At 43.8% G+C, this 26,228-nt stretch overlaps 1 protein-coding gene across 1 annotated transcript in view; it reads right to left on the reverse strand.

Annotated features, from left to right (window-relative positions):
- Window positions 1-26,228, reverse strand: part of LARGE (like-glycosyltransferase) — a 663,150-nt gene that overhangs the window by 446,835 nt on the left and 190,087 nt on the right. The window contains exon 4 of the mRNA XM_006901347.1: window positions 14,532-14,655. Coding sequence (XP_006901409.1) covers window positions 14,532-14,655 — 124 coding nt within the window. The remainder of the gene's footprint in view (window positions 1-14,531; window positions 14,656-26,228) is intronic.

A 26,228-nucleotide genomic window follows, 5' to 3' on the forward strand; every position in this document is an offset into this window, starting at 1 on the left:
AGGAGTACTGGGCCTCCTTCCAAACCAGAAACCCTATGGTTTCTTGTTCTCATTCATCCCTCAGAGCTGAAAAGGGCTATCATGCAGGAAGTGTGCCAGTGTGCCTTCCCAGGAACCACACAGGGCAGGCAGCAGTCTACCCACCCCCCTGGGGAGAAGAACAATGGCAGTTTGCCTCCCAAAGGGCTGCAGGGTGCTAAGAGACTCCAGTTATCTATAGAGAGCCCTGGGTCATCCTTGACAGAGAGCTGAACAAAGGCAGTTAAGTAGGAGCAGGAAGCCAATTTTTTAAAGTCAACCATCACCGTTTTCTGCCACCACAGTCCTGCGTCCATCCCATTCCGAGATGTCTCTCTGATGTTGGAAATGAGCATGCATCAGGTCAAAGAGGAACGGAGATGAATTAGGACCCCGGCTAGACAGGTGAATCATGAAACAGTCCCTGTCCTGGCTGGCTGGGCAATCATCCTCAGCCTGGTGGTGGCACGGAGGTGACTTTCTGGACAAAATCAGAGGCTGGTAGGCATGCCGGGCCTCGTCTGAGTCTGGAAAGAGCTGTCTTGCTGATTTAAAGCACATGGTCTAGAGGGCTGGCTGTTCAGAACAGGAGTCTGGGATGTGAGGGATACAAGAGCTCCGAGCTCCAGCATCATTAGTCGGCTGTGCATTCAAGGCCGGCAGGAAACCCCATCTCCAGCAGGCCTTTAAATAAGGGAGGGTTTGTGCTAGCACATTTGTTCTTCAGAACAGCCAGAAAAGGAACACTATTAGTTGCTTAGGGGACCCTTGTCTGGGACAACGACATTATCTCAAACCCATGATGGGCTACAAAGGACTGCAGGACACAGGGGACAACAGTACATGGATTGAGGTTGAGTCCTGGGTTTCAACCCTGCTGCTGCCACTTACTACCTTTGTGACTCAAAGGCCACCTAGCGGTAAGAAGCTGCACTAGGACACCAAAGGCATAGGGTTCAAATCCACCAGCTGTGCTGTGGGAGAAGGCTGGGCAATCTCCTCCCATGCAATTTACTGCCTCTGAAAACCTGCTGGAGGGTCATCAATCGACTTGATGGCACACAATAACAACAAGGCTCAGTGGAAGCCCAGGTGGCACAGCGGTAAAAGCGCTCAGCTGGCAGAGAATGGCTGGCATTCTGAACGTACCAGCAGCTCCACAGCAGAGATGTGGCGGTCGGCTTGTGTAAAGATACATCAACTTGGAAATCTGATGTGGCACTTTTACTAATCTGTCCTACAAACAAGGTTATTAAACCAGCCAACTGCTGTTAAGTTGATTCCGACTCTTAACGAATTTCCAAAGCTGTAAATCTTTACGCAAGGAGATTGCTCACCTTTCTCCCACGGAGCTGCTGGAGGAATTGAACCACCAACCTTCTGGTTAGCCACTGCACCAGGGCTCCTTACAAGGTCAGTGTGTAGTAGGTTTCCTTAGCTGGATAATGGTGAGTGACTTTTAATCCGAGGCCCTCGGGTGGGCCTGTCTTTCATTGTTTTTGTTCAGACATTCCTCTAGGTCGTATAGTCCTGGTGTGTCCACTTGCCATACAGTGGTAACTTGTAGTTGCTGTGAGGCTGAACACTGTGACACTGATGTGTCAAATGTGTTAATGGTTGGGTACCCAATGTGGACAGTGTGGGGTAGAGCTCCCCGATTAAAACAAGCTTGGAAGGAAGAGTGGCATCCACTTCCGTAATAGCTTCCCTCTGGAAACCCTATGAACCTGGAGAGAGGATGAGAGACACCCAAGCATTGAGGACTCTCCTTCAAAGGGTCGCTATGAGTCGCCTGCGACTTGAAGGCACTTAACAACAACAATGTAACATAATGGAGATTAATGGTAAGATCCACCCTACAGATGATAATGAATAAGAAAGAACAAAAAAGAATGGATGCCTTTGAATTGTGTTGTTGAATACAGCTTCAAAATAAGAAAACACAAATCTTGGAAGACATGCAGACATGGCACCCTTTAGAGGCAAGTGTGGAGACACTGCGTCTCATGTACTTTGGGCGTGTTGTCAGGAAGGACCAGTTCTTAGAAAAAGACATTCTGGGAAAAGTGGAGGAAAGACAGGAAGACTCTCAAAAGGACAGACTGGCAGTCTCACTGACCATGACAACAGGCACGAGCATAGAGATGGCAGTGATGGTTCATGACAGGACAGAGTGAGGTTCTGATCTGATGTCCAGATGATCCTATTAGTCATTGTCAACTCAATGGCAAGGAGCTCTGGTGGCCTACTGGTAAGGATCTGTGCTGCAATCTCAAAGGCAAGAGGTTCAAATCCATCAGCTACTCCTCCTCCTGTGCAATTGTTGTTGTTGTTATGTGCCATCAAGTCGCTGGCAACTCATAGCAACCTTATGTACAACAGCCCTAAACTGCTCTGTCCTGTGCCAATCGCACTGTCTCTGATACACCCACCCTGATTACCCCAGTCACTGAATCAATCCACCTCATAGAGGGCCTTCCCCTCTCTGAGCCATGCCTCCACCCTCCCAAGCATGATGTCTTTCTCCAAGGACCTGTCCCTCCTTACAACATGTCCAAAGTATGTCAGACGAAACCTCAGGATCCTTGACTCCAAGGAGCAGCCCAGTTTAACTCTCTCCAGGGTGAATCTGTTTGTTTTCTTAGCAGTCCATGGTACTCTCAATACTCTTCTCCAGCACCACAGCTCAAAGGCATTAATTCTCCTTCTATCCCCCCTAGTCATTGTCCAACTCTCTAATGCATAACAAGTGATTGCAAAGACCATGGCCTGTATCAGATGCACCTAGTACCTCTGAAAACCCACTGGAGGGTTAGCTATGGGTCAGTTCCAACTCACTGGAACACAGCAACAACAACAACAACTCAATAGCACCTAACGACACCAGCAGCAACTCTACTGAGTTCCATGAAAGAATGTGAAACAGCCCAAAGAAATGAAGTGTTCCAGAAATAACAAGAGACTGTAGCCAAAGGGGCCCAAAGTTGTTGAGAAGAATGTTGAGTTCAAGTGCAACTGTTCAGTGGCAACTCTGCTCCCCAAAAGCTACAGGCCAGGTCTCCCTCCTTCCTAGAGGTCTGCAGCACCTCCACGCACACTGGATTACACAGTCCCACGTAGCCTTTCATTTCACTGGGGAAGAGAAAAGTCAAATCCAAGGCCTGGAGTTTATTAGCTGCCTGATCTTAGGCAAACACTCTTTTGCTCTGTGCTTCTTCAATGCATGAAGTATCTAGGAAAGAGAGGCAATAAAATGCGTCCTTCCCCTGCACAGTGCCATGGTAAGAGCATGACAGCATCCACACAGCTCTGAACAGGATGTTCTCCTCCTCTGTTGGCAGGACTGGCCGTCCCTCGAGGAGCTCAGAGCACGCAAAGCCATCGCTGGGCCTGGCAGCCTGTTGATCTGGGACTTCAGGGGATGACAATATATGGGCATGGGTAACACGGAGGCGACCAATGAGCACCTCAGTGGCCACAGAGATAGGCAGGCTGAATGATCACTATTTGCAAATGCGCACTAATTGGTCATTATGGAGAGAAATGCACCAGTCCACGGCAGATTTCCTACAGTTCGTTTATAATCATACACCGTCCTTCATAAATTTCTTTTCTGTTAATATGCCACTCTCCAGCATTAACAGATATAACAAGAGATCCGCAGGAACGTTTTTCGAGAAATGTCATTTCCAACAGCTGAGGAAAAAACAGAGAAGGATTCAGTTCTCATGTGTTCTTCCTCACTCTCTGTGCTATGGACGAGCTGTTGCTGAAGTGTGTCCCCTGTCTGGTTCATAGAACAGCCACCGTCATTCACCTGCCCCAGGGCTGCTCCCGGGACATCACGTTAGCTGGTCTAGATGGAGAGTCCTTGCACTGGGCAAATGGTACAGATAATGCTAGCAAGCTGGCCCCATGGTCAGAGGCACCTCGGAAGAAAGGCATGGTGACCTACTTCCAAAACAAAAAATAAAAAATCAGTTCTAGAAAACCTTCTGGAGTGCAGTTCTACTGTGACAAACATACACTGTTGTTGTTGTTGTTATGTGCCATCCAGCCCACTACAATTCATAGTGACACTATAAACAATAGCTCTGAGCCACGTCACCCTCTCTGACACACTTGACCCCATTACAACAGTCACTGTGTTAATCCATTTCATCCAAGGTCTTCCTCTCCTTCACTGTCCCTCTACCGTTCAAAGTATGATGTTCTTTTCCAAGGACTGGTCCCTCCTGGCAACATGCCCAAAGTATATGTGACGGAGCTTCAAAATTCTTCCTCCAAAGAGTAACCAAGACAGGCCTGTTTGTCCTCTTGACAGTCTATGTTAAGTTTAATACTCTTCCAATATCACAACTTGAAGACGTCAATTCTTCTTTCATCTTTATTCATTGTCCAGCTCTCAGACAGAGTAAGCAGTTGAGAAGACTAAGGTCACCATGAGTGGGAGACAATCGAATGGCAACAAAGAGACATTCTATCAAGAATGTTGGCTTCCAGTATTGAAGTAGTTTTCTAACATTTCACTATTATTGTTATGTGCCTTTTTCGAGTCACCTGAAACTCATAGCAACCCTATATACAATAGCCCTGAATCAGGACCTATCTTGAGCCAGTCTCAATGTTTCAGACACACCTACCCCCCATTACCCAGTTACTGTGTTGATCCATCTCATCCAGTGTCATCCTGTCCTACACTGGCCCTCCACCCTTCCAAGCATGTCCTTATCCAAGGACTGGTAACTCTTGACAACATGCCCAAATTACGTAAGACAGAGCTTCAAAATCCTTGTCTCCAATGGGTAGCCTAGTTTCATCTAGGAGATCTGTGTATTCTCTTGGCAGTCTATGGTATTTTTAACACTCTTCTCCAGCACCACAACTCAAAGGCATCGATTCCTCTTCTAATGTCTTTAGTCATTTTCCAGCTCTCTGATGCATAGCAAGTAATTACAGAGGCCATGGCTTGTATCAGGCACACCTTAGTTTCTAGAGTGACACTGTTGCTCTTCAGTACTATGGAGAGGTCCCTGACAGCATAGTTTCCCAATGCAATTAGGTGTTTGTTTGTTTATTTGTTTTAAACTTCCTGACTGCTGGCACCAAGAGTGTTGATTGTGTAGGCAAGGAAGATTTTCTGCCTGTCATGATTCTGTCAAGTGGCACAGCTGTGTGAATCTTTGCTTTCTTGATGGTGAGCTTCAATCCATATTGACAGCTGTGTCCTTGACCTTCTGCAGCAAACGCCTCAGGTCCTCCTCAGTTTCAGCAAGCAGGGTTGTGTCATCTGCATTCCACAGCTTGTTGATGAGTCTTCCTCCAATTCTGATGCCCAATTGCACCTCATAGAGTTCAGCCTCCCAAATAACTGTTCCACATATAGACTGAAAAGGTCTAAAGACAGGATGCATTCCTGACATACACTTTTTCTGATTTTGAACCATGCAATGTTTCCCTTCTCTGGTCTAATGGCTGCTTCCTGGTCTAAGTAAAGGTTTCTCATAAGCACAATTGGGTGTCCTGAGACTCCCATCCTTTTCCAAGTTAGTCACAGTTTGTTGTGATCCACACAGTGGAATGCCTTTGCATAATTAATGAAACACAGACAGACATTCCTCTGGTATTCTATTTACTGCATGTTAGGTGAAAGTTTAATAATTGGAAAACTAGTTTTCCAGTCAATGATTCACACACTAATTGCCCTGACATTGGCTGCAATCTTTCCATAATGTGTCAGTACATTCCCCATTTCCTCACTGGCTTCTTAATTTGCATTCCATCTGGTTCCCTGTCCCTTCTCGTCTTCTCTTCTTTAGTTCTGAGCAAATGTTACCCTTTGAGTCTTATATGCTGACTATTCTAAGATGATACTATTCCTCTTTGTGCTTATTTTATAGATCCTTCTATCACTTGGCTGCAAAATGGCCTCGGGGAGGACCTTTAGTTCCAAGGTAGTATGTTTTCTTAGGGTAACAGATTTAAAGTTCCTCTAGTCTCTTTGTTATTGCTATTGCTTGATTTTTAGTCTAAAATTTTTACCCTTTATAACTGCAACCTTCTATTGTGTTTGCAATGAGTGGGGATGGTAGCCCTCACAGGGCACATTCTAATTCTTCTGGTCTCATGTTAGAGAAGACTACAGTTCACAGGGATCATCAATTTTTTCTATTAACTACTTTTTCTGAGTCTTTGGATTTCTCCTTTTTCCTTTGATCCAGGAAGTAAGGGATAGATTATCACTTCTTAGGTGACCACTAAGAAGTTTGATTCCCCCAAAATTTATTGTGATACAAAAATTATTCCAAAATTTTATTGTAAATGTATGCATACAAAGTAAATTGTGTTTTCAACCATTTGCATGGTTTTTTTTGTTCCATAACATCACCTACCGTATCCAAAGTATTCAATTATCTGTTCATCCCATACTGCCTTCCCCTTCTCTCATACTGATAAATATTATCTATTAAATAACTTATTAGACAATGCTATGGAATAGATGGTACTCTAATATTTCTCCAACAGGGAAATAATTGATTCATCCGAGTTATGTGTTAGAGAAGAGTACTAAATACACTATGGATTGCCAGAAGAACAAACCTATCTGTAAATGTCTAACGTGTCACAGAAAAAGTGCAACCACGGTGCTCCTTGGTGGCAAAGATAGCTAATCTTCATTTCACGTATTTTAGACATTCTGTTAGGATAAGTTGTTCCTTGGAAAGGTATATCATGCTGGGAAAAGCAGAGGGTTAGCAAAAGAGAGAAAGTCCTTCAATGAGATGGATTCATACAGAATCTGTGGCAATGAGCTCAAAGGTGTTGGGATGATAAGGGTGGTGCAGGACATGGCAGGGTTCAGATCTGTTGTTCAGAAGGTCACCGTAAGTCATATCGATTCAAGGGCACTTAACAACAACAACAATAAGAAGAAGAAAATAATTTTCTATCCCCCCCTTTTCCCTCCCTAGTAAACATCCTAACATGATTCTGTGTTTAAAAATTTATTTAGCTCTCTTAAGAGCAGTCTTATAGAAGATCTGTCCCTTTTAAAGGACTCATGTCACTCAGCACAATGTTCTCTAGTTTCGTTCACGTTATATAGTGTTTCACAAATTCTTCATTGTTTTCAAGTGTTGCACAGTACGCCATTGCTTCATTGTGCAAATGTATTATGGCTTTTCTATCCACTCATTCACTGATGGGCACTTGGGTTGCTTCTGATTCTTTTGCTACTATAAGTAATGTTGTAATGAACATATATGTGCATATATTTGTTCATGTCTTAACTTTTATTTCTTTAGGATATATACCTAATTAGTGGAATAGCTGGATCAAATGGTACTTTAATTTTCAACTTTTCTAAGGAACCACCAGACTACTTTCCACATTGGTTGCACCATTTTACATTCCCACCAGCAATGTGTGAGATTTTCAATCTACACATCTTCACCAACAATTGCTGGTTTAACTTTGATGCTGCTACTGGGGTGACATGATATATCTCATTGTTGTTTAGATTTACATCTCTTGAATAGCTAATGATTGTGAGCATTTCTTCATGTGTTTGCCAGCCATCTGAATGTGAAGAGCCTTTTTAAATCTTTTGCCCATTTTGTAAGTGGGTTGTCTGTACTTTTCTTATTGAGGCGCTGCAGTATTTTTGTATATATTTTTCTCCCAATTTGTGGAGTAACTCACAAGCTTGACCATGTAAGATCTTACATGATACCAACAAGATTCTTGTTGTTGTTAGGTGTTGATGAATTAAGTACAACTCAGAGTGATCCTAGAACAGCTCACCTGAACCCTGTCTATCTTGACTATTGTCACAATCTCTGGAACACTTAAGACAGTTATTTGAAGTTGCTGTGTCAGTCCACCTGGCTGAGGGTCTTCCTCTCCTTTGCCGTCCCTCTATCTTCCCAAGCATGATGTCCCTCTCTAAGAAACCTCTCCTAGCAACATGCTCAAAGTATGTAAGACAAAGCTTCATCCTTGCCTCCAAGGAAAACTCTCACTTCATCTTCTAGGAAGCAGGATTTTAAGTTTATGAACTATGTTTCATCCAATGACCTAGATGTTTTTTATGGCTATGGCCCTTACGTCATGTCCAGAAGTTCACTGTTAAAGTTTAAGTGGTCCCTATATCAGTATTCTCTATATTCTCTATTCCATATGAAGCATGCATGCAGCATTTACAAATTAGTGAAACATTCTTGTAGGTCGTATAGCTCTGGTGGGTCCACTTCCCGTATAGAGGTAATGTGATCACTGTGAAGCTGAATGCTGTGACACTGACATGTCAAATGTGACAATGGTTACCCATGGTGGACAGTGTTTGGTGGCGCTCCCTGGTTAAAACAAGCTTGGAAGCAGGAGTGGCATCTACTTCCGTAAACAGCTTGCCTCCGGAAACCCTATGAACCAGGAGAAAGGATAAAAGTCATGCAAGTGTTGAGGACTTTTTGTGCATAGTGTCGCTATGAGTCGCCTATGACTCGACGGCACTTCACAACAGCAGCAACACATGGAAATATCCACAACAATGCCTATCTATACAGGCTGGAATACACTTGCAAAATCTCCCTCACCTATTTAGCATACATATTTACCTATGTATCTACCCACAAATGATTGTATGCTATTACTGTTGTTGTAGGATTCTATGTGGTAGCATTTACTGTAATCATCCTTTATTACTGCCTACTTCTCATTGTTTTCTTTTACTTGACACGTTGTGCTGACTTTCCACACACTGTGTATTGTCTTTCCCTCCACCATAATAAACACCGTGTACTAGTTAGATAGAGCTTCTCCCTCCATCTCCTTTCTCTGCCTGGCAACCGTCAGAGAACGTTTCTTTCTATGTATAACTCCTCTTCTGGGTCTTTTGCAATACCGGTCTCATCCACTTTTCATCCTTTTGTGACTGACTTGTTTTACTCACATAATGTTATCTGTATCCACCCAGGCTGTGAGACCATACCATTCATCACCATTGTTTACTGTTGCACAATATTCCACTTTATGGACGTACAGAAGTCTTTTCACTCTTCCATTGATGGGCAAAAGCATTTTCCACAGTACATTCAAGTCTTCGAGAATTTTCACTTAGTTCTGGCATGTGCTGCAAAGTATAGATCTTGTTTCCTTTTTTTTTTAATATTGATATTTTATTGTAAGTTTATAAAGAACTTGGATTTTCATTCATTCATTGTTGCACATTTTCCTCCCTGACTCCTCCAGTTGGTTTTTTCCTTTGGAAAATAAGTTCTTCATTGTTATAAATCCGCCCCCCCTTCCCCAACCACTTTATTATGCAGCTGTTATTCTGGACTCTTGTCATACCAATAATATCTAATCATATATTAATTTTATACAGTTCTCTCCCTTGTCTGTTTCAATGGTGTGTACATTATTTATCCCTTCTTTTCTTATTCCCCCCCCAACCCCCATGTCCGTTCTGTTTTATAGCAGTGGCATTATTCAGTATTTGTCTTTTTTGTGACTGAGATATTTCACTCAGCATAATGTTCTCCAGGGTCACCCATTTTGTATAATATTTTATGAGTTCTTTGGTTTTCACTGCTGCATAATATTTCATTGACTACAGCTTCTCTATCCATTCGTTTGTTGATGGGCACTAGGGTTGTTTCCAACTCTTTACTATTGTGAACAAAGCAGCAATAAACATGGGGTTTTGTGGTTGTTTTTTTTTTTGTTTGTTTGTTTTTAAATAGACTTCTTATAACTGTCAACAGATTTCCTAATAGGGTCACACAATCAAAAGCATTTTAACTCCCACGTTACCTTGGCTGGAAAAAGAAATAGTTTTAAGAACCTGGTATGTTGCATGTTGCAGGAATGGTTGGTTCTTTCCAAGCATTCAAGTTCAAACTCATAGTCATCACCATTGCCACTGAGTCAAAATGGGTCCTCCCTTGCTGACCCTGCACTGGGTTTCTGAGACTGTAAACTGCACAGAGACGACTGCCCATCACGCCTCCTCAGATCCACTAGTAGAGTCAAATAGCCTGTGGTGGAGCAGCGTAACTCCCAACGGACCAGGCCACCAGATCTCCCCCTCTGAACAATTATTTCATCCATTCCTTGAGGAGCTGACACTCTCCACACACCAACTGAGAGGCAAACTCAAAGTTCAAGCCCTTCAGTAGGGAGCAGGGCTCAAACTTGGGAGTTTTCAAACATTTCTTCCCCTCTGTGTTATATTTTTACTGAAAAGTTGAGGGACTCAACTTGAAAGACATGGCACAGGGCTGCCAATCGGAAGGAGAGCAATTACCAAAGAGATGGGGGCATATCTGGGCGCCAGATGCTGCCGCCTCCTTGCCCATGGCTTTCCCCCATGGTGTTGGCACGAAGACCCTGGGAGACAGAGTGGCTGCCTTTCACCTTAATTAGCGCAGCAATTTGCTAAATTTTGTTTTTCCCTTTTTAAGAGTGTTAATCAATTTGAGCTCAGAATAGATTGAAATGGCACACCAATTACCACGACAATCCCCAAATGCTAAATTCTCAACATCTCCGTCAGCCTTGCGGCCGGGAATATGTGAAACCCAAAGACGGCCCCGGCCAGCATCTTTGCGCTCTACTGACAGTGTTAAGGCTCCGAAATGAAAAGACAATGACTTCATGACGTTTAGAACAAGCAAATTTGTCAGCATCAGCTTCATGCCCAGGTGTTTAGTCTTTCCCAAGGTGACTGGAGACGGAGCATCAGCGGACACCTGCCAAGTTGACAGTTCTTCTCATTGGGCTGAATCACAGACATGAAGGAGCACCCACTGCGTACCAGAAAAAAAAAGAAGAAGAAGAAAAGAAATGGAGAAAAGAGCCCACCAGTTAAGAAGGTTTAAAGTTGGGCGGATACAACCAGATCATTCAGTCCGTGTTCCTGAAGAAGTCAGCAGAAAGGTTCCAGGGAAGGGGCCATACAGCTGAACTGTTATTTATGAGGATAAGCTGAGGGAACACAGGTTAAAAAAGCTGCGTCACAGAGAGAAGCACAGATGACTATTTTAGGGCTAACTATTAAGTGCATTTCCAGGAACACAAGAAAAGGGGTTAGAACAAGTACCAAGGTTCAGTGTGCACCCAGGACTTCTTTAGCTCTGCAGAAATCTCTACCTCGATGCAAGCATCCACTGGGAATGAATTTTAATAAAGGAAGTAAAATGACTGAATGAATTTCATTTAGGTGTCACTCTGCAGCCCAATATTACCTTTTAAAAAATATTGTGCTTTTAACGAAAGTTTACAATAAGTTGGATTTTTCATTCACTCATTGTTCCATATTTTCTTCCCTGACCCTTCCAATTCACTTTTTTTCTATATTAGTTTGCTCACAAAGTTCATAGACACTGTGTTTTACACTATTTTACATTCATATTGTGTTTCATACTGTCATTCCTATGCATTATGTTTTATACAATCAATCACCAATGACCTTACCCATCATTACCCAATCTTTTTGGGTCCCCACTGGATCCCTCCCATTTCTTTCACCCGCCCCCTCCATCTACCAAACTGTGCAACCCTGTCCTTTCACCCCTACCTCAGCCCTCCCCCTCCTTGAGTTCCCATATATCCCAATATCATCTTAAAACATTTATTCAATATGATCTTAAAAGTACACTCACATATATCCACCCTCCCAGTTGAGCCTCCTGGCTTAAAAGAAAGGCAATCTCCTCCTGTGCAATCCATAGCCACTGAGAACTCACTGGAGGGTTGGGTCTGAGTAAGTTCCAGGTCCAGGGCAACAACAACAACAACGTCAGGTCATGACCAGCTGCCATCACATTGATTCTGACCCCTGGTGACCCCCTGGGTGAACCAAGCACAACTGCTCCCTAGAGGTCTCAAGGCTGTCACAGGTCAGAAGCAGATCATCAGGCCGTACCTCCAGGGTACCTCCAGGTGGGTTCAAACTGTCAACCTTTTAGTTAGTAGTGGAGTATTTAATGTACTGTGCCACCTGGGATTGCACTAGGCCCTGAGTTTGATATTATAATCATCTTTATGAGGATAAGAAGCCTAACCTGAAAGGGACCCAATTAGCTTTGTGTTTCAATAGCAATAAATGAGAACACAAACACTCTCTGGGTTGCGAAGGAGATCCACTCCCAATTGTGCCTTTAAGTTGAATTTTAAGTAAGATAGAGAAGGTGCTGCAGTCCTCACTTCAGTACGAGGAGAAAGGATCCCTAGGGAGCTCCGGCGGTCTAGTGGCAAGAAGCTGTGCTGCAATCCTGAAGGTGCGCGGTTCGAGCTCACCAACGGCTCTGCGGGAGAAGGATGGACAATCTCCTCCTGTGTGATTAACTGCCTCTAAAGACCCACTGGAGGGTCAGCTATGGGTCAGTTCCAACTCTGGTACACAACAACAGTTGAGCAGAACGATGTCAGTCTAGTGACTGAGACATGACTAATCGAGGCCATGGTCTTCACAATTCCTTGCTACATGTTAGAGAGCTGGACAATGACTAAGGATGACAGAAGAAGAATTGATGCCTTTGAGTTGTGGTGCTGGATAAGAATACTGAACATACCACATAGGCTGCCAAAGAAACAAACAGGTCTGTCTTGGAGAGGGTGAAACCAAGTTTCTCCTTGGAGGCTAGGATTTTGAAGCTCTGCCTCACATACTTTGGGAACATGGCCAGTAGGAACGGTTCACTGGAGAAAGATATAATGCTCAGAAGCATGGAGGGACAACACAGGAGAAGAAGATTGTGGATGAGACGGAATGATGCAGTAACTGGTGCAATAGGGGTAGGTGTGTTGGAGTCAGTGAGGTTCAGGACAGAGCAGGGTTCAGAGCTACTGTACATAGGGTCGCTATGAATTGCAGGCAATTTGACAATACACAGCAACAGCGGTGGTGCAGCGGTTAATGAACATGGTTACTAAGACAAATGTAAGTAGTTTGAACCTACCAGCTGCTCTAGGGAGAGAAAGGATGTATCCTGGTTCTGGAAAGACTCAGACCCTTGGAAATCCTATGAGCCATTCCACTCAGTCCTACAGGGCTGACTGTGTAAGTCAGAACTGACTGTATGTCATCAGGTTGGTGCCAAAAAATGAAGCTGGAAGTCTTTGCAGTGATTTAAAAGTACACGTGCAGGAAGCGACAGGTAAAGGTGATGATGAATTTGTTCAGGAAGGGTTTACCCAACCATTGCAAAATGTGGGCAAATGTATATAACATTAAAGAATAAGCATGTGGTATCCGTATATTAGTTGTTCATAACACAGACATTGTGTATTATGTGAATTCAAACCCAGTACATAGACTTCTTTTCCCCCCCTACTAGTTTATTTACAAAATCAAATACAGTGTTTTCAAGAACAAATTATTTCAATTCCTCCCCCCGTCATCAAATTGTACAAACCCAAGATTAATCTACTCTCCTCCTGCACATCCTCATCCCTCTGCTTCCAACCTCTTCCACCCCTCATGGATCCTTATACTCATTCGACAATTATGGTTTTATGCAATATTTATCCTCGTGGGACCGAGTTCACTCAGCATAATGCTCTCCAGTCTCTCCTAAGTTAGGTAATAATTTACAAAATCATTGCTCCTGCGTGCTGCACAGTATTCCACTGTGTGAACGTACCATAATTTCTCAATCCATTCATTTGTGGTTGGACATCTAGACTGTTTCCATGTTCATGAGATGGTGAATAATGTTGCTATGAACACTGGTGTAAATCTCAGTTTATGCCTCAGTTTTCGTTTCCTCAAGGTATATTCCAAATAGTGGTATAGCTAGATCATATGGAATTTGTATGTTCAGCTTTTTGAGGAAGCACCAAACTGCCTTCCAGAATGGTTGCACCATCTCAGACAAGAGTCTTATAACAAAAGTTTACAGAATACTCCTGGGCTTCCACAAGAAAAAGACTGATAACCCAATTACAAAATGGGTCAAAGATACAGAAAGAATTTTCACAAAGGAAGATTTTTAAATGGCAAACAGACACATGAAGAAATGCTCCAAATCACTGCCAATAAAAGAGATGCAAATCAAAACCACAATGAGGTACCATCTCACTCCAGTAACAGTGGCAAAGTTTAACAGGGCAGTAAGTAATAAATGTTGGAAAGGATGTGGCAAGAAATCTTATACACTGTTGGTGGGATAGTACATTAACTTCTGAGTTCAGTATTTGCCTCACTGGGTGATAAAATCTCTAAATAGGTACAAACAAATCCATTCTCTGTTGACAAGGTCAAAGGCCTCCACAATCTACAGAGAGCTTGGATGGTCACACTTGCACAGACCAGCATGGATTCTCCACCATCAGGTGGTGGCCTTAGTGCCCTCGATAATAAAGTCAGACTCAGCTAAGAAACCACCTCAGATGCATACGGATGCTTTAGTTAGGTCTGCAGGTTCACACAAGGCTATGGGCACCCAGGCCTCACACAAGGAAAACTTCTTTATCGGGGATCCTGGGAGGCACCTCCCCTCCGGCCCTACCTTGAGCTCGTCTGCATTGTAGAAGTCAACACGCACGGCGGGCACCATCCATGTCTGGAAGAGCGTGGCCAGGATCTGCTCTGCAATGCTGTCGGCGATGAGGTGGAAGTGCAGTGGGTTCCGCCTGTGGGGTGGAGAGCAAGAAGAGTGAGGAGGCTGACAGAAGGCTGCTGGAGTCTCGCCACAATAACACAGGAGATTCCAAATGAGGAGGCCTGGCCGGTCTCTAACAGCAGCTAGGGAAGTACATCGGGCAGCGCACCAACCCCATGCTAACTGATGCCATCACAAAAGCACAGAGCATTGAAACAGATGAGGGAGAGAACAGGTTAAACGAGGTACATGATAGGGTATTATGGTTATCACAGGAGTCCAGAATGAAGGTTGCCTAGTTGAGTGTACTTGGGGAGGGAGAGGGAGGGACTGTATACCAATGAAGGAATTTTTCTTTTACTTTTCAAAGAGAAGAGCAGACTGGGGTGGAGAGGAGGGGTTGGCAGGGAGAAAAGTACAACAATGAATGAATGGAAATCCAAAATCTCTGTAAATGTTCATTAAAATTAATAATTTTTTTTAAAAAAAGCACAAAGCAGAAGACAACTCTCCCACCACATGCATTTCATACATAACCAAAGAGAAAAAAGCACAGATGAGCTGTGATGCCCGATGCAAGCCAACCATCACGTGTCTTTACACGGTTTTGTGATTCCAACATTCTTGCACGGAGCTTAAACTGGAACCATCAGGCCACGTCTTTAGACCCGGCACCCGTGCCTTTGTGCACTAACACAGGACCAATTTAGCAGAAGTCGCAGGCTCTAGCCTGGGTGTGTGCAGTTGGCACGACACATCAGTGCCAAGTTCCCTTTTCTGCTCGTTCCTGTCCTCAGGAAACCCACACTAGAAAGAAGTCACCAGAGGCCCTGATCACGGTCAGCTCATTCTCGTGGGCAGTATCTCCCCAGCTTTTATTTATTCAGCATCATTCAAGCAACCTAAGAGATCTGGCACCCAAAATAAGAAGCGCATTACCCAGCATGGAAGAGGGAAACTTTCATCGGCATCTTACTAGTTATCTTTCTGTTTTTACAATAATTGTCTTCTGCAGTATTTGTCTTTATGAGACTTGAGCTAGTTCGCTCAGCTTAAGGCTCTCGAGGCTCTCTAGATGTTAGATAGTAGTTACAAAGTCATTGCTCCTTAGTGATGCACAGCATTCCATTGGCAGCAAGAGGCAGAGGGTGGGGAGGTGAGGATCTCACTAGTTTAACAGAGTATGGGGACCAGAGGGGGTGATGGTGAAGGATTAAGAAAGATCCAATGGGAACCCGAAAAAAATAGTGTAATAGTAGGCACAGATGCACTTTATAAGTCACAATGTACTTATGATGAGTGATCATTTGAAACACAATGTGAATGTAGGGCTGTGTGAAACACAATGTACATGAGATACACAATGTATATTAATTCTGTATGCAAATCAATACAAAATAAAAATACATTGTGTGTGTGAGGGGATGTGAAACTTAGGAATTCAAATTCAAGCGGGTTCAGACATATCACTTCCAGATGACTGCTGACTTGATCTCATCAATGGGAAGGCTGACTGACCCCCGTGAGAACAGCAGCCCCGTCACAAGGATTGTAGCTCCTGTAAGCTGTACCTTTCCATTCCCTGATTCTCTACTCGAAGGAGCTCAGCTGGTCTAGTTTGCAATGTGCTGGACTGCTGACTGCAAGGCCGGCAGGGTAGAGCTACTGGTCACTCTGCAGGATGCAAATGGCCAGTCTCCTCCCATCAACTTTCACAGCCTTGGAAACCTGATGGTGGGCTGCTGTGACCTGAAACACCCCCAATGGCAGATGGTTACCCTCTATTCTACCTCCAGTTCCACTGCCCTCATGTTGACTCTGACTCACAGTCACAGAGCCTTGCGGGACACGGGAGAACTGTCCGCAAAGGTTTCCTAGCCTGTAATCCTCATCTTTCTCCTGTGTAGCTGCTGGGTTTGAACTGACAACTTTGGGGTTAGCAGCAGAATTCTTTAACCACCCTATTGCTGCAATTCCCTTTCTGCTCCTTAAAAATAAAACAAACCACTGTTGTCAGATCAGTTCCAAGTCACGGCGACCATCCACTGTGTGTCTGAGCTGTAAAAGCTGATGTGAGGAGAGGAGGAAATCTGCTGTCTTCTAGCGGCCAGCGTAAAAGTAACAGGAAACACAGCCCCAGCCACTTAGCGAGGAGCAGGATCAGAATCACAGCAGGCTTTTACTCTCGGAAATCCAACTGCTAGCAAAAGGGTCCTGTCTGGGGTCCCTGAAAGCCAAGACAGCCCAAGGGCAACTCTCCGAATATCACTCATCAATTCACCCAGTTGTCACTGAGCCTGGGGCAACTTGTGGCTTGACCCTCTGTTGTGTCTTTGGTGGCTGGAAGTCACAAGGGAGGAGACTGTTCATTCTTCACTCAGGGGATCTGAACCACTAGACATTGTGTTAGCAGTATAACTGCCTGCAAACTATACGACCAGGGCTCCTTGAATGCCAACAAGCTAGTAATTATTAGTGGAGTATTTCCTCAACCCAGTCTCTCCTGAAGAACGTAAGCTCCACGGGGACAGTGACTTTGTCATGTACCGCTGCATCTCACATGTGGAACCACCCTGGGCATGAGATGTCAGTGCTCTCATCTGCTCTGAACGATTACACGGATGAAGACCTAGAACAATTTTCAAGATGGGAAAATCGCACCCTCTCCTGATCGTCAGCATGGTGTTCTCACCGAATTGCCTGCCGGAGTTAAAGGAGCACCACTCACCACCCTCGTAAGCTAGAATCACGAGCATCACCTGGTTTGCTTCTCCACACAACTGTTCAAGCCCCACGATTGCTGTTGTTAAGTGCCATGAAGCCAGCTCAAAAGTACAGTGAGGGGAGCTCTGGTGGCCTAGTGGCAAGGAGCTGCAACTACAATCCGAGAGGCGCACGGTTCGAATCCACCAGATGCTCTCCCGGGGAAGGAGGGACAATCTCCTCCTGTACCAGTCAGATCTGATTTGACGGTACACTCACACACCCTGCCCAATCCTGCGCTGTCCTTACATCTTGTGCTTTCAGCCCACTGGTGGCATCACCGTGTCAATTCACCTCCTTCTGTCAATCATCGACTCTGCTTTGCAGACCCTCTACTATTCCAAGCCTGACCTCCTTTCCCAAGGACTGATCCCTGGTGCTAACATGCACAAAGTATGTGAGGCCAAGTTTCACCATCCGTGCCTCTAAGGGGCATTCTGGTTGCACCTCCTCCAAACTACAATTTGGTCTTTGGCAGTCCATGGGCTAGTCAATGCCTTTGGTCAACACCAAATTCAAAGGCATTGAGTCAGGGGTGCTCTGGCGGCCTAGTGGCAAGAAGCTGCGCTGCAACCCTGAAGGCGTGAAGTTTGAATCCACCAAATTCTCTGCTGGAGAAAGAGGGTCAATCTCTTCTTGTGCCAGGTGAATCTGATTCGATTGTACACAAGAAGAAAAGGAAAACAAACGAACAAACCAAAAAACCAAAACAAAGGCATTGAGTCCTCTTCAGTCTTCTGTAGTCAATGCACAATTTTCGCATGCAGATGAAGCAACTGAAAAGTCTATGGCTCTGATCAGGTGCGCCTTCATCTTTAAAATGCCACCATTGCTCTTTAGCGCTTTAAAAAGGTCCTCAGCAGCAGATCTGCCCAATGCAGTACCTGCTTTGATTTCTTGATGGCTGCTTCCAAGGTTGTTGACAGTGGATCCAAACAAAATGAACTGACAATTTCAGTCTTTACTTAGCATGATTCTTACTGATGCAGTTGTAAGGAATTTTATTTGATGTCATGGTGTAATCCATTCAGAAGGCCGTCACCTTTAACCTTCTTCAGTTAGTGCCTAAAGTTTCTGTTTCCTAACCTACACTCGCCCAACTAACTGCCAAGTGCAGGAGGCAGCCTCAATGAGGTTAATGTTGTTAATGTTTAGACTAGTTTTTATCCTCTGTGGTTTTACACAAATTATTGCAAATGTTGGGAACAGGAATCAGAAGTCAGAAAATATGGACTTGGTGACAAGAAGGAGGATGGAGATAGAATGATAGAATTTTGTACAATCAACAGCAACACCATTTATAAGAAACACAAATGTAGACTATGCACATGGATTTCACTTGATGGTATGCACAGGAATCAGTTCACTTACATCTATAGAAAGACTCCGTAGAGAACCTCATTATCAGCACTGAAAATTAGGCCACTCACATGCAATTTCAAACTAAAGCTAAAGAAGGTTAAATCAAATCCATAGAAACCAAAATTTGACCTTGACTCTGTCCCACCTGAATTTAAAAACTATCTCAGAACAAATCTGAGCGAAGTTTGAGCGAAGACCAGATGAGCTGTGGGAGGATATCAAGGAATGCAAAATGTCATTAAAAGACAGAAGAGGAAGAAAGACAGAGATTGATGTCAGAAGAGGCTCTGAATATTGCACTATGGTGCTGAGACAAAAGCAAAGGGAAGAAATAAAGAAGTTAAGGAGTGAGAGCACAGAAATAGACCCAGCTATCTATGGTCAACTGATATTCAACAAGGAAATCAAAGCTATCAAATGGGGAAATGATAACCTCTTCAACAAATGGTGCTGGTAAAGCTGGACTTCCACCTGCAGAAAGCTGAAACAGGATCAACATCTCATACTATACACAAAAATCAACTCAAGGTGGATCAGAGACCTGGGAGTAAAGCCCCAAACCATAAAGTTTATAAGAGACAAACTGGTATCAAGCTTAGAAGGCCTAGTCTATGGTATAAAGAGACTGCCAAATACAGCCAAAAATGAACAACCTGAGGAGGATAAAATTCATGAATAGGACTTTCTAGCGATTAAATCCCTGTGCACATCAAAAACTTCCCACCAGGGTGAAAAGAAACATATCGACTGGGAATATACCATCTCAGACAAGAGTCTCATAACGAAAGTTTACAGACTACTTCTGGGCTTCTACAAGAAAGACTGGTAACACAATTACACAATAGGCAAATATATGGAAAGAATTTTCACAGAGGAAGATTTTCAAATGGCAAACAGACACATGAATGCATGCACCAAATCACTGGCAATAAGAGATGCAAATAAAAACCACAATGTGGTACCATCTCACTCCAGTAATAGTGGCAAAGTTTAAAAGGGAAGCAAGTAATAGATGTTGGAGAGGATGTGGCGAGATAGGAACTCTTACACATTGTTGGTGGGGTTGTAAAATGGTACAACCACTCTGGAAGGCAGTTTGGTGCTTCCTCAAAAAGCTGAACATAGAAATTCCATATGACCCAGCTATTCCACTACTTGGAATATACCCTGAGAATATGAGAACTGAGGCACAGAGACTTGTACACCACTGTTCACAGCAGTGTTATTCATCATCGCAAGAACATGGAAACAGCCAAAATGTCCAACCAAAAATGAATGGATTTAGTAATTATGGTACATTCATACAATGGAATACTATGCAACATTCAGGAACAATGATTTTGTAAACTATTAACTTGGGAGGGACTAGAGCACATTATTCTGAGGGAACTCGGTCCCACAAGGAAAAACACAGTATAAAACCATTATTGTAGAATGAGGATGAGGATCTAAGGTGGAGAGGGAGGGTGGGAACAGAGGGATGAGGATATGTTGGGGGAAAGCGGATTCAACACTGTGTTGTACAGTTTGATAGGTGGGGGGTGGTAGTTTGAGGGAAATTGGAAGAATCTGGTCTGGAAAACAACGTAGTCAAATTTTGTAAATAAACTAGTATAATAAATAAATAAATTAAAAGGGGGGAAAGGAGCTGAACAGAAGATTTCAAAGGGCGGCGTAGGAAGAGAAAGCAAAGTATTAAATAATGAAATGTGGAAGGAGTTGGAGTCAGAAAAATCAAAAGGGCTGAACTTGCTCGGCATTTCTTAAGCTGACAGAACGAAAGAGCAATTTCAAGCCTCAAGTTGCAATACTTGGGTAGAATACTGAATGATCCAGGAAGTATCAAAAGAAGATGGAAGCAGTGCACAGAGTCATTGTACCAGAAAGGAGTGGCTGACACAGAAGAAATTTAAGAAACAGTATATGATCAAGAGCCTATAGTGATGATGAAGGAAGTTCAAACTGCTATGAAAGAACAGGCAAAAAACAAGGCCCCAGGAATTGATGGGATATCAGTAGATGTATTTCAACAAACAGATGCTACCCTGCTAGACAACTCCCTGGCCAATTTCAAGAAAAGGTGACCCGACAGAGTGTGGAAATTATCGAACAATATCACCTATCATACACAAGGAAGATCCTGCTGACGATTATCTAAAAATGACAGGAACAGTACATTGACAGAGAACAACCAGAAATATAAGCAGGTTGTAAAAGAGGCCGTGGCACTAGAGACATTATCATCAATGTCAGATGGATCTTGGCAGAAAGCAGAGAGTACCAGAGAAATGGCTATCTGTGTTTCACTAAATATGCAAAGACATTTGACTGGATCACAACAAACTGTGGCTAACTCTGAGATGAATGGAAATCCCTGAACACTTGATTGTGCTCATGTAAAACCTTTACTTTGACCAGGAGGCAGTTGTCAGAACAGAGCAAGGAAACACTGCATGGTTTGAAATTGAGAAGGGAGTGCATCAAGGATGTGTCCCATTTCCATACCTTTCCAGTCTACATACAGAACAGATCATCTGGGAGGCTGGGCTTTATGAGGAGGAATGTGGCATCAGGATTAGAGGAAGACTCATCAACAATTTGTGATATGCAGAAGATATAACCTTGCTTGCTGAAACTGAGGAGGACCTGATGCACTTCCTGCAGAAAGACAAGGACTGTAGTCTTTAATATGAATTAAAGCTCAACACCAAGAATACAAAGATTCAAACCACTGGGCCAACTGGCAGCACCGTGATAGATGGAGAAGAGATGGAGATTGTAACAACTTCAACTTGCTCGGCTTCACAATCAACACTCTTGTCACCAGCAGTTAGGAAATTGCATTGAGGAACTCTGCTGTTAGGGATGACCTCAAAGTATTAAAGAGTGATGATATCAGTCTCCGGACTAAGGTGCGCCTGATCCAGGCCATAGTCTTTTCACTTACTTGCTATGAAGCAGAGAGCTGGACAATGACCAAGGATGACAGAAGAATGATGCCTTTAAGTTGTGGTGAGGGAGAAGAATATTGAACATACCGTGGACAGCCAAGAAAACAAACAGGTCTGTCTTGGAGAGGGCGAAACCATGAGGAGAGCTTGGAGGCAAGAATTTTGAAGCGCTGTCTGACATACTTTGGGCACGGAGTCAGGAGGAACCAGTCCTTGGAGAAGGTCATCATGATTGGAAGAGTAGAGGGGCAGCGCAGGAGAGGAAGATCCCGATGATATGGCTCAACACAGTAACTGGAGTAATGGAGGTAGTAACAGAGATTGGCTCAGTATAGGGCAAGGTTCAGAGCTACTAGTACACAGGGACCTTATGAATAGAAGGTGACTCGATGGCACACAAAAAACAACAACACTGATGTGACTTTAGGCAAATTTCTAACTACCTGAATCTCAAGTTCTAAATTTATAAAGTAGGGGATGAAAAGAACAGTTGAGAAGCATTTGTGGCTTATATATTAATGGCCAAGCTTCTAACTGAAAGGTTGGTGGTTTGAACCCAGCAGTCACTCTTCAGGAGAATGCTGAGGCAGTCTCCTCCTGGTAAGATTTACAGAGTAGGAAACCCAATGGTCAGTTCCATTCTGCCCTATTCTAGTCTGCAGGGCTGCACTGCAATGGAATCAATTCTATGAGAGCAGAATTCCAGTTACTAGAAGAAGGAGTAAGCCATAGGTGATTCTACAGCATCTAACAACGATTTCCATATCATTCAACAGCCAGGAGGTCCTGTCCTACTGTCTTTTGTTTTAAAGGAGATAAACAAGAAGTAAGCTGATGCTAGAACACATTTACCCTAAAGCAAACTTAATAAACAAACTCATAAGAAATTATCATAAAAGGAGTAGTTTCGTGGATATACGACTCCATGCTATTTAATTTTATATCACTGTAACAGTTCATATTGTCTTTAATATCAGCCACCAACACAATGTATTTTGTGAGTACAGCCTTAGCCCTGTGAGAAAAGATCGTCTTGAGTCTTAGGATACAATAGGTCCGCATCACTTGCCGAGGTTACAGCAAACAGATATTGCTGCAGACATCAAGCGTGCTCTGTGGACAGATCAGACCGCACTTCTCCACCACGGAACGGAGCGAGTGTGTTCATCTCCTGCAGCCTTCGCTCTTAATGAGCAATGCTCCTGCTGCCTCGAGTTGCCTTAACTGCTCCCCTGTTCCAGGTTGGGATGCAATAAATATGGTAATACAAAGCGGCAATGATGATTAAACCGAAGCTCTCTGGCTGCCTTTCCTTTCTTATTTTGTCAGGGATGTGCCAGCGAGCCCAGAAGGCAGTCCAAGGTCTGTTTTTATTAAAATGCACCAAGACATGTGAACGGAAATAATCCTTAATTATTAAGCTTATGATGGAATGGCAATTTTAGAAGAAGAAAGAGTCTGTGACAGCAACTTGAAAGCTCAGTGAGTCTATTACGTTAGAGAATGAATGGAACTCATTTCAGAACAACACCGCAGCCAGACAAGGGCTTTTCAGCACAAGTTCTTGTTTGGAGAGGCCAAGTGGCTGTGGTAATATGGAAAGGTTCAAGGACAAAGTTTCACCAAATCTCTCCCCAAGAGAAGATCTTGCAAAAGATCAAAAGGCTTTAATGGACTCCAGGGCTTAGTGGCTCCGAGATGGAATCCCAGAACTAACAATTGCCTACCTTTGACTGTGAACAAGCTAATCCACCTCTTAACCGTGGTTTGCAACTTTGTGCATAATGGAATCGACTATGTTAGGTTGGAATAAAACTCCAACGTGACAGTATTTTTGAAACTTGACATATGAGCCATGCTCACTACGTCGCTTTAGTTTTACATTTATGAGCAAGATGAAAGAGCACACAGAGATCAGTCATCTGTTCAAACATGGTAGCAAGGAGCTGCACTGCCAACCCAAAGGCACGAGGTTTGAATCCACCTGCTGCTCTGCAGGAGAAAGATGGGCAATCTCCTCCAGTATGATTACAGCCTCTGGAAACCACTAAGGGTCAGTTCCCACTAAACAATACATAACAAGAGACAGTGCAAAGGGGTGGTGACCTCAGCTGCTAACTGAAATGTTAGAAGTTCAAATTCACCCAGTAGCATTTAAAAGAAAGGGTAGGTGATCTATATCCAAAAACTTAGTCATGATAAACTCAATCAAGCACAGTTCTACTCTGACGCACATGGGTCGACCAGGAGTCAGAGGGGACTTGACAATTGTTGTTGTTGTTATGTGTTGTCGAGTCGCTTGCGACTCATAGTGACCCTATGTACAACAGCCCTATACTCTGCTCTGTCCTGTGCCAATCGCACCGTCTCTGACACTCCCATCCCGATTATCCCAGTCACTTCTGTATGTTTTCTGCCCATGTTGCTTTTTCTTCAGGACCTATTAGAACACTGGCCCAGCATTTAAAGCTGTTTCCATGACTTCACACGCTTTAAATCTATGCTCAGGACTTCAAATATACACACTCAGGATGATGACCATGATAAAGATCACGTGTCTAAATGGCTTTTAGAAATAAAAATATGAGATAAACACACAGCCATGAGATCAATGACATCTCAGAGGAACCGCAGAGGACCGAGGAGCACTGTCGCACAGGAGGGTTTCCGTGGCTCCATTTTTTATGCCATCAGAATGCCTCATCTTCCACCCACTGAGGGGCCAAGTTTTTAATCACAGCACAACGAGGGCTCCTTAAGGTGAAAAGGGCCTGATATTAAAAAGAGTAACTTTGCTATTGTTTTACTCAAACTCTGAAGCCAAGCTGACTTGAGCTCAAACTCAGCTCTTCTCAGCCTTTGTGTGTGACCTTGTGTCATGACCTAATCACTTGTTCCTCAGTTTCATCATCTGTAAATGGGATCAATAGCTGAAGAATTCATAATGGAAGAAGGAAGGTTTTATGTGTTAATACTGGAAAAGCATTTAACACTGAACAATGAAAAAACACTTAGTTCTGTCCAGATTTGAGTTGGCTCCCAATTAACATACATTCCATGAATGGCTGGTTCTGTCCTATCCCAGGGTCACCTGCAGATCGGGCTGCAGTGAATCATAGTGTTGTCACTGCCTGGTGTCTAAAAAGAAATCACCTGCCCTTTCTTCCTAGTCTGTCTTGACCTAAAAGTGCCTCTATCAGCTTTTCCAATATTAACACATATAACCTTCCTTCTCCCATCATGAATTCTTAAGCTATTGATCCCATTTACAGATGATGAAACTGAGGAACAACACACGAGTGTCCACTGACAGGAAAAGCAGGTGTTGTACATGACTTACATCAGCCAGGAACGAACTTGGGTCTCCCAGAGGGAAGGAGAGATTGGTACCACTGAAGCATCGATGTCCCAGAAGCTACAATCTGAAAACTCACTGCAGTTGAGTTCCCTCAGACTCACGGTAGCACACAGAACAACCCAGTGCTCTGCCAAGGCTGGACTTTTAAACGGGCACATGTCACTTCATCTTCCTCTCACAGAGGAGCCAGCACACTCCAACTGCCAATCCTGCCAATCCTGCCAATCCTTGGGTGAGCAGCTCAACACTTAACTATGGTTCCATCACATCTCCATTAAAATGAAAAGCAAAAGCAAACTGCACTGCTGAGTCAGGTCAACTTACGGTGACTCTACAGGACAGAACAAAACTGTGACAGAGGCTTTTTGAGCCTGTATGTCTCTATGGCATCAGACTGCCCCACGTTTCTCCTGCGCAGTCACTGGAGGGTTTAAAACCTCCCACCTTCTGGTTAGCGTCCCAAGACGTCTCCCCTGGCACCATTAGACCTTCATTAAACCCTCTCCCATTGGCATGGAGTCAGAATTGACTCAGCTGGTCCTCCACTGAGTTTCAAAAGCTGTGTATTTCATGGAATAAGAGTGCCCCTCCTTCTGCTGTGGAGTCACTCATGGATTAGAACAGACGAGTTTACCAGATCTAATCCAAGTCCCATGGATTAAAGGCAAGGCCTTTGAGTTAACAGCACAGTATCCATAACTGTTGTTCGGTGCTGTTGGGTACAGCTCACAGCAACCCTATGGACAGATCTGAAGCTTGTCCTAACCCATCCTCACCATTTCTCACACACCTGAGCCCACAGCTGCAGCCACTGTGTCAAGCCAATTTGTCAAGAGACTTCTCTTTCCCCCGACTCGCCACCTTTGCTAGCATGATGATCCCGTCCAAGGAATAGTCTCTCCTCGCCGCATGCACAGGGAGCTCTGGTGGCCTAGTGGTTAGAAGCTGTACTGCAATCCTCAAGACATGCAGTTCAAATCCACCAGCTACTCTGAGGGAAAAAGACAGACAATCTTCTCCAGTGTGATTTACTGCCTCTGGCTCCAACTCAACAGCACACACCAACAGGAACTAAGCAACACGTACAAAGTAAGGGAGATGAAGCCTCACCATCCTTGCCTCCAAGGAGCGCTCTGGCTGCACCTTCTTTAAGATCTGTTTCTTCTTTTG

The sequence above is a fragment of the Elephantulus edwardii genome, unplaced genomic scaffold (genome assembly GCF_000299155.1).
Source record: "Elephantulus edwardii isolate Elephantulus edwardi_28Jun2011 unplaced genomic scaffold, EleEdw1.0 scaffold00321, whole genome shotgun sequence".
Classification (NCBI taxonomy): Eukaryota; Metazoa; Chordata; class Mammalia; order Macroscelidea; family Macroscelididae; genus Elephantulus; species Elephantulus edwardii.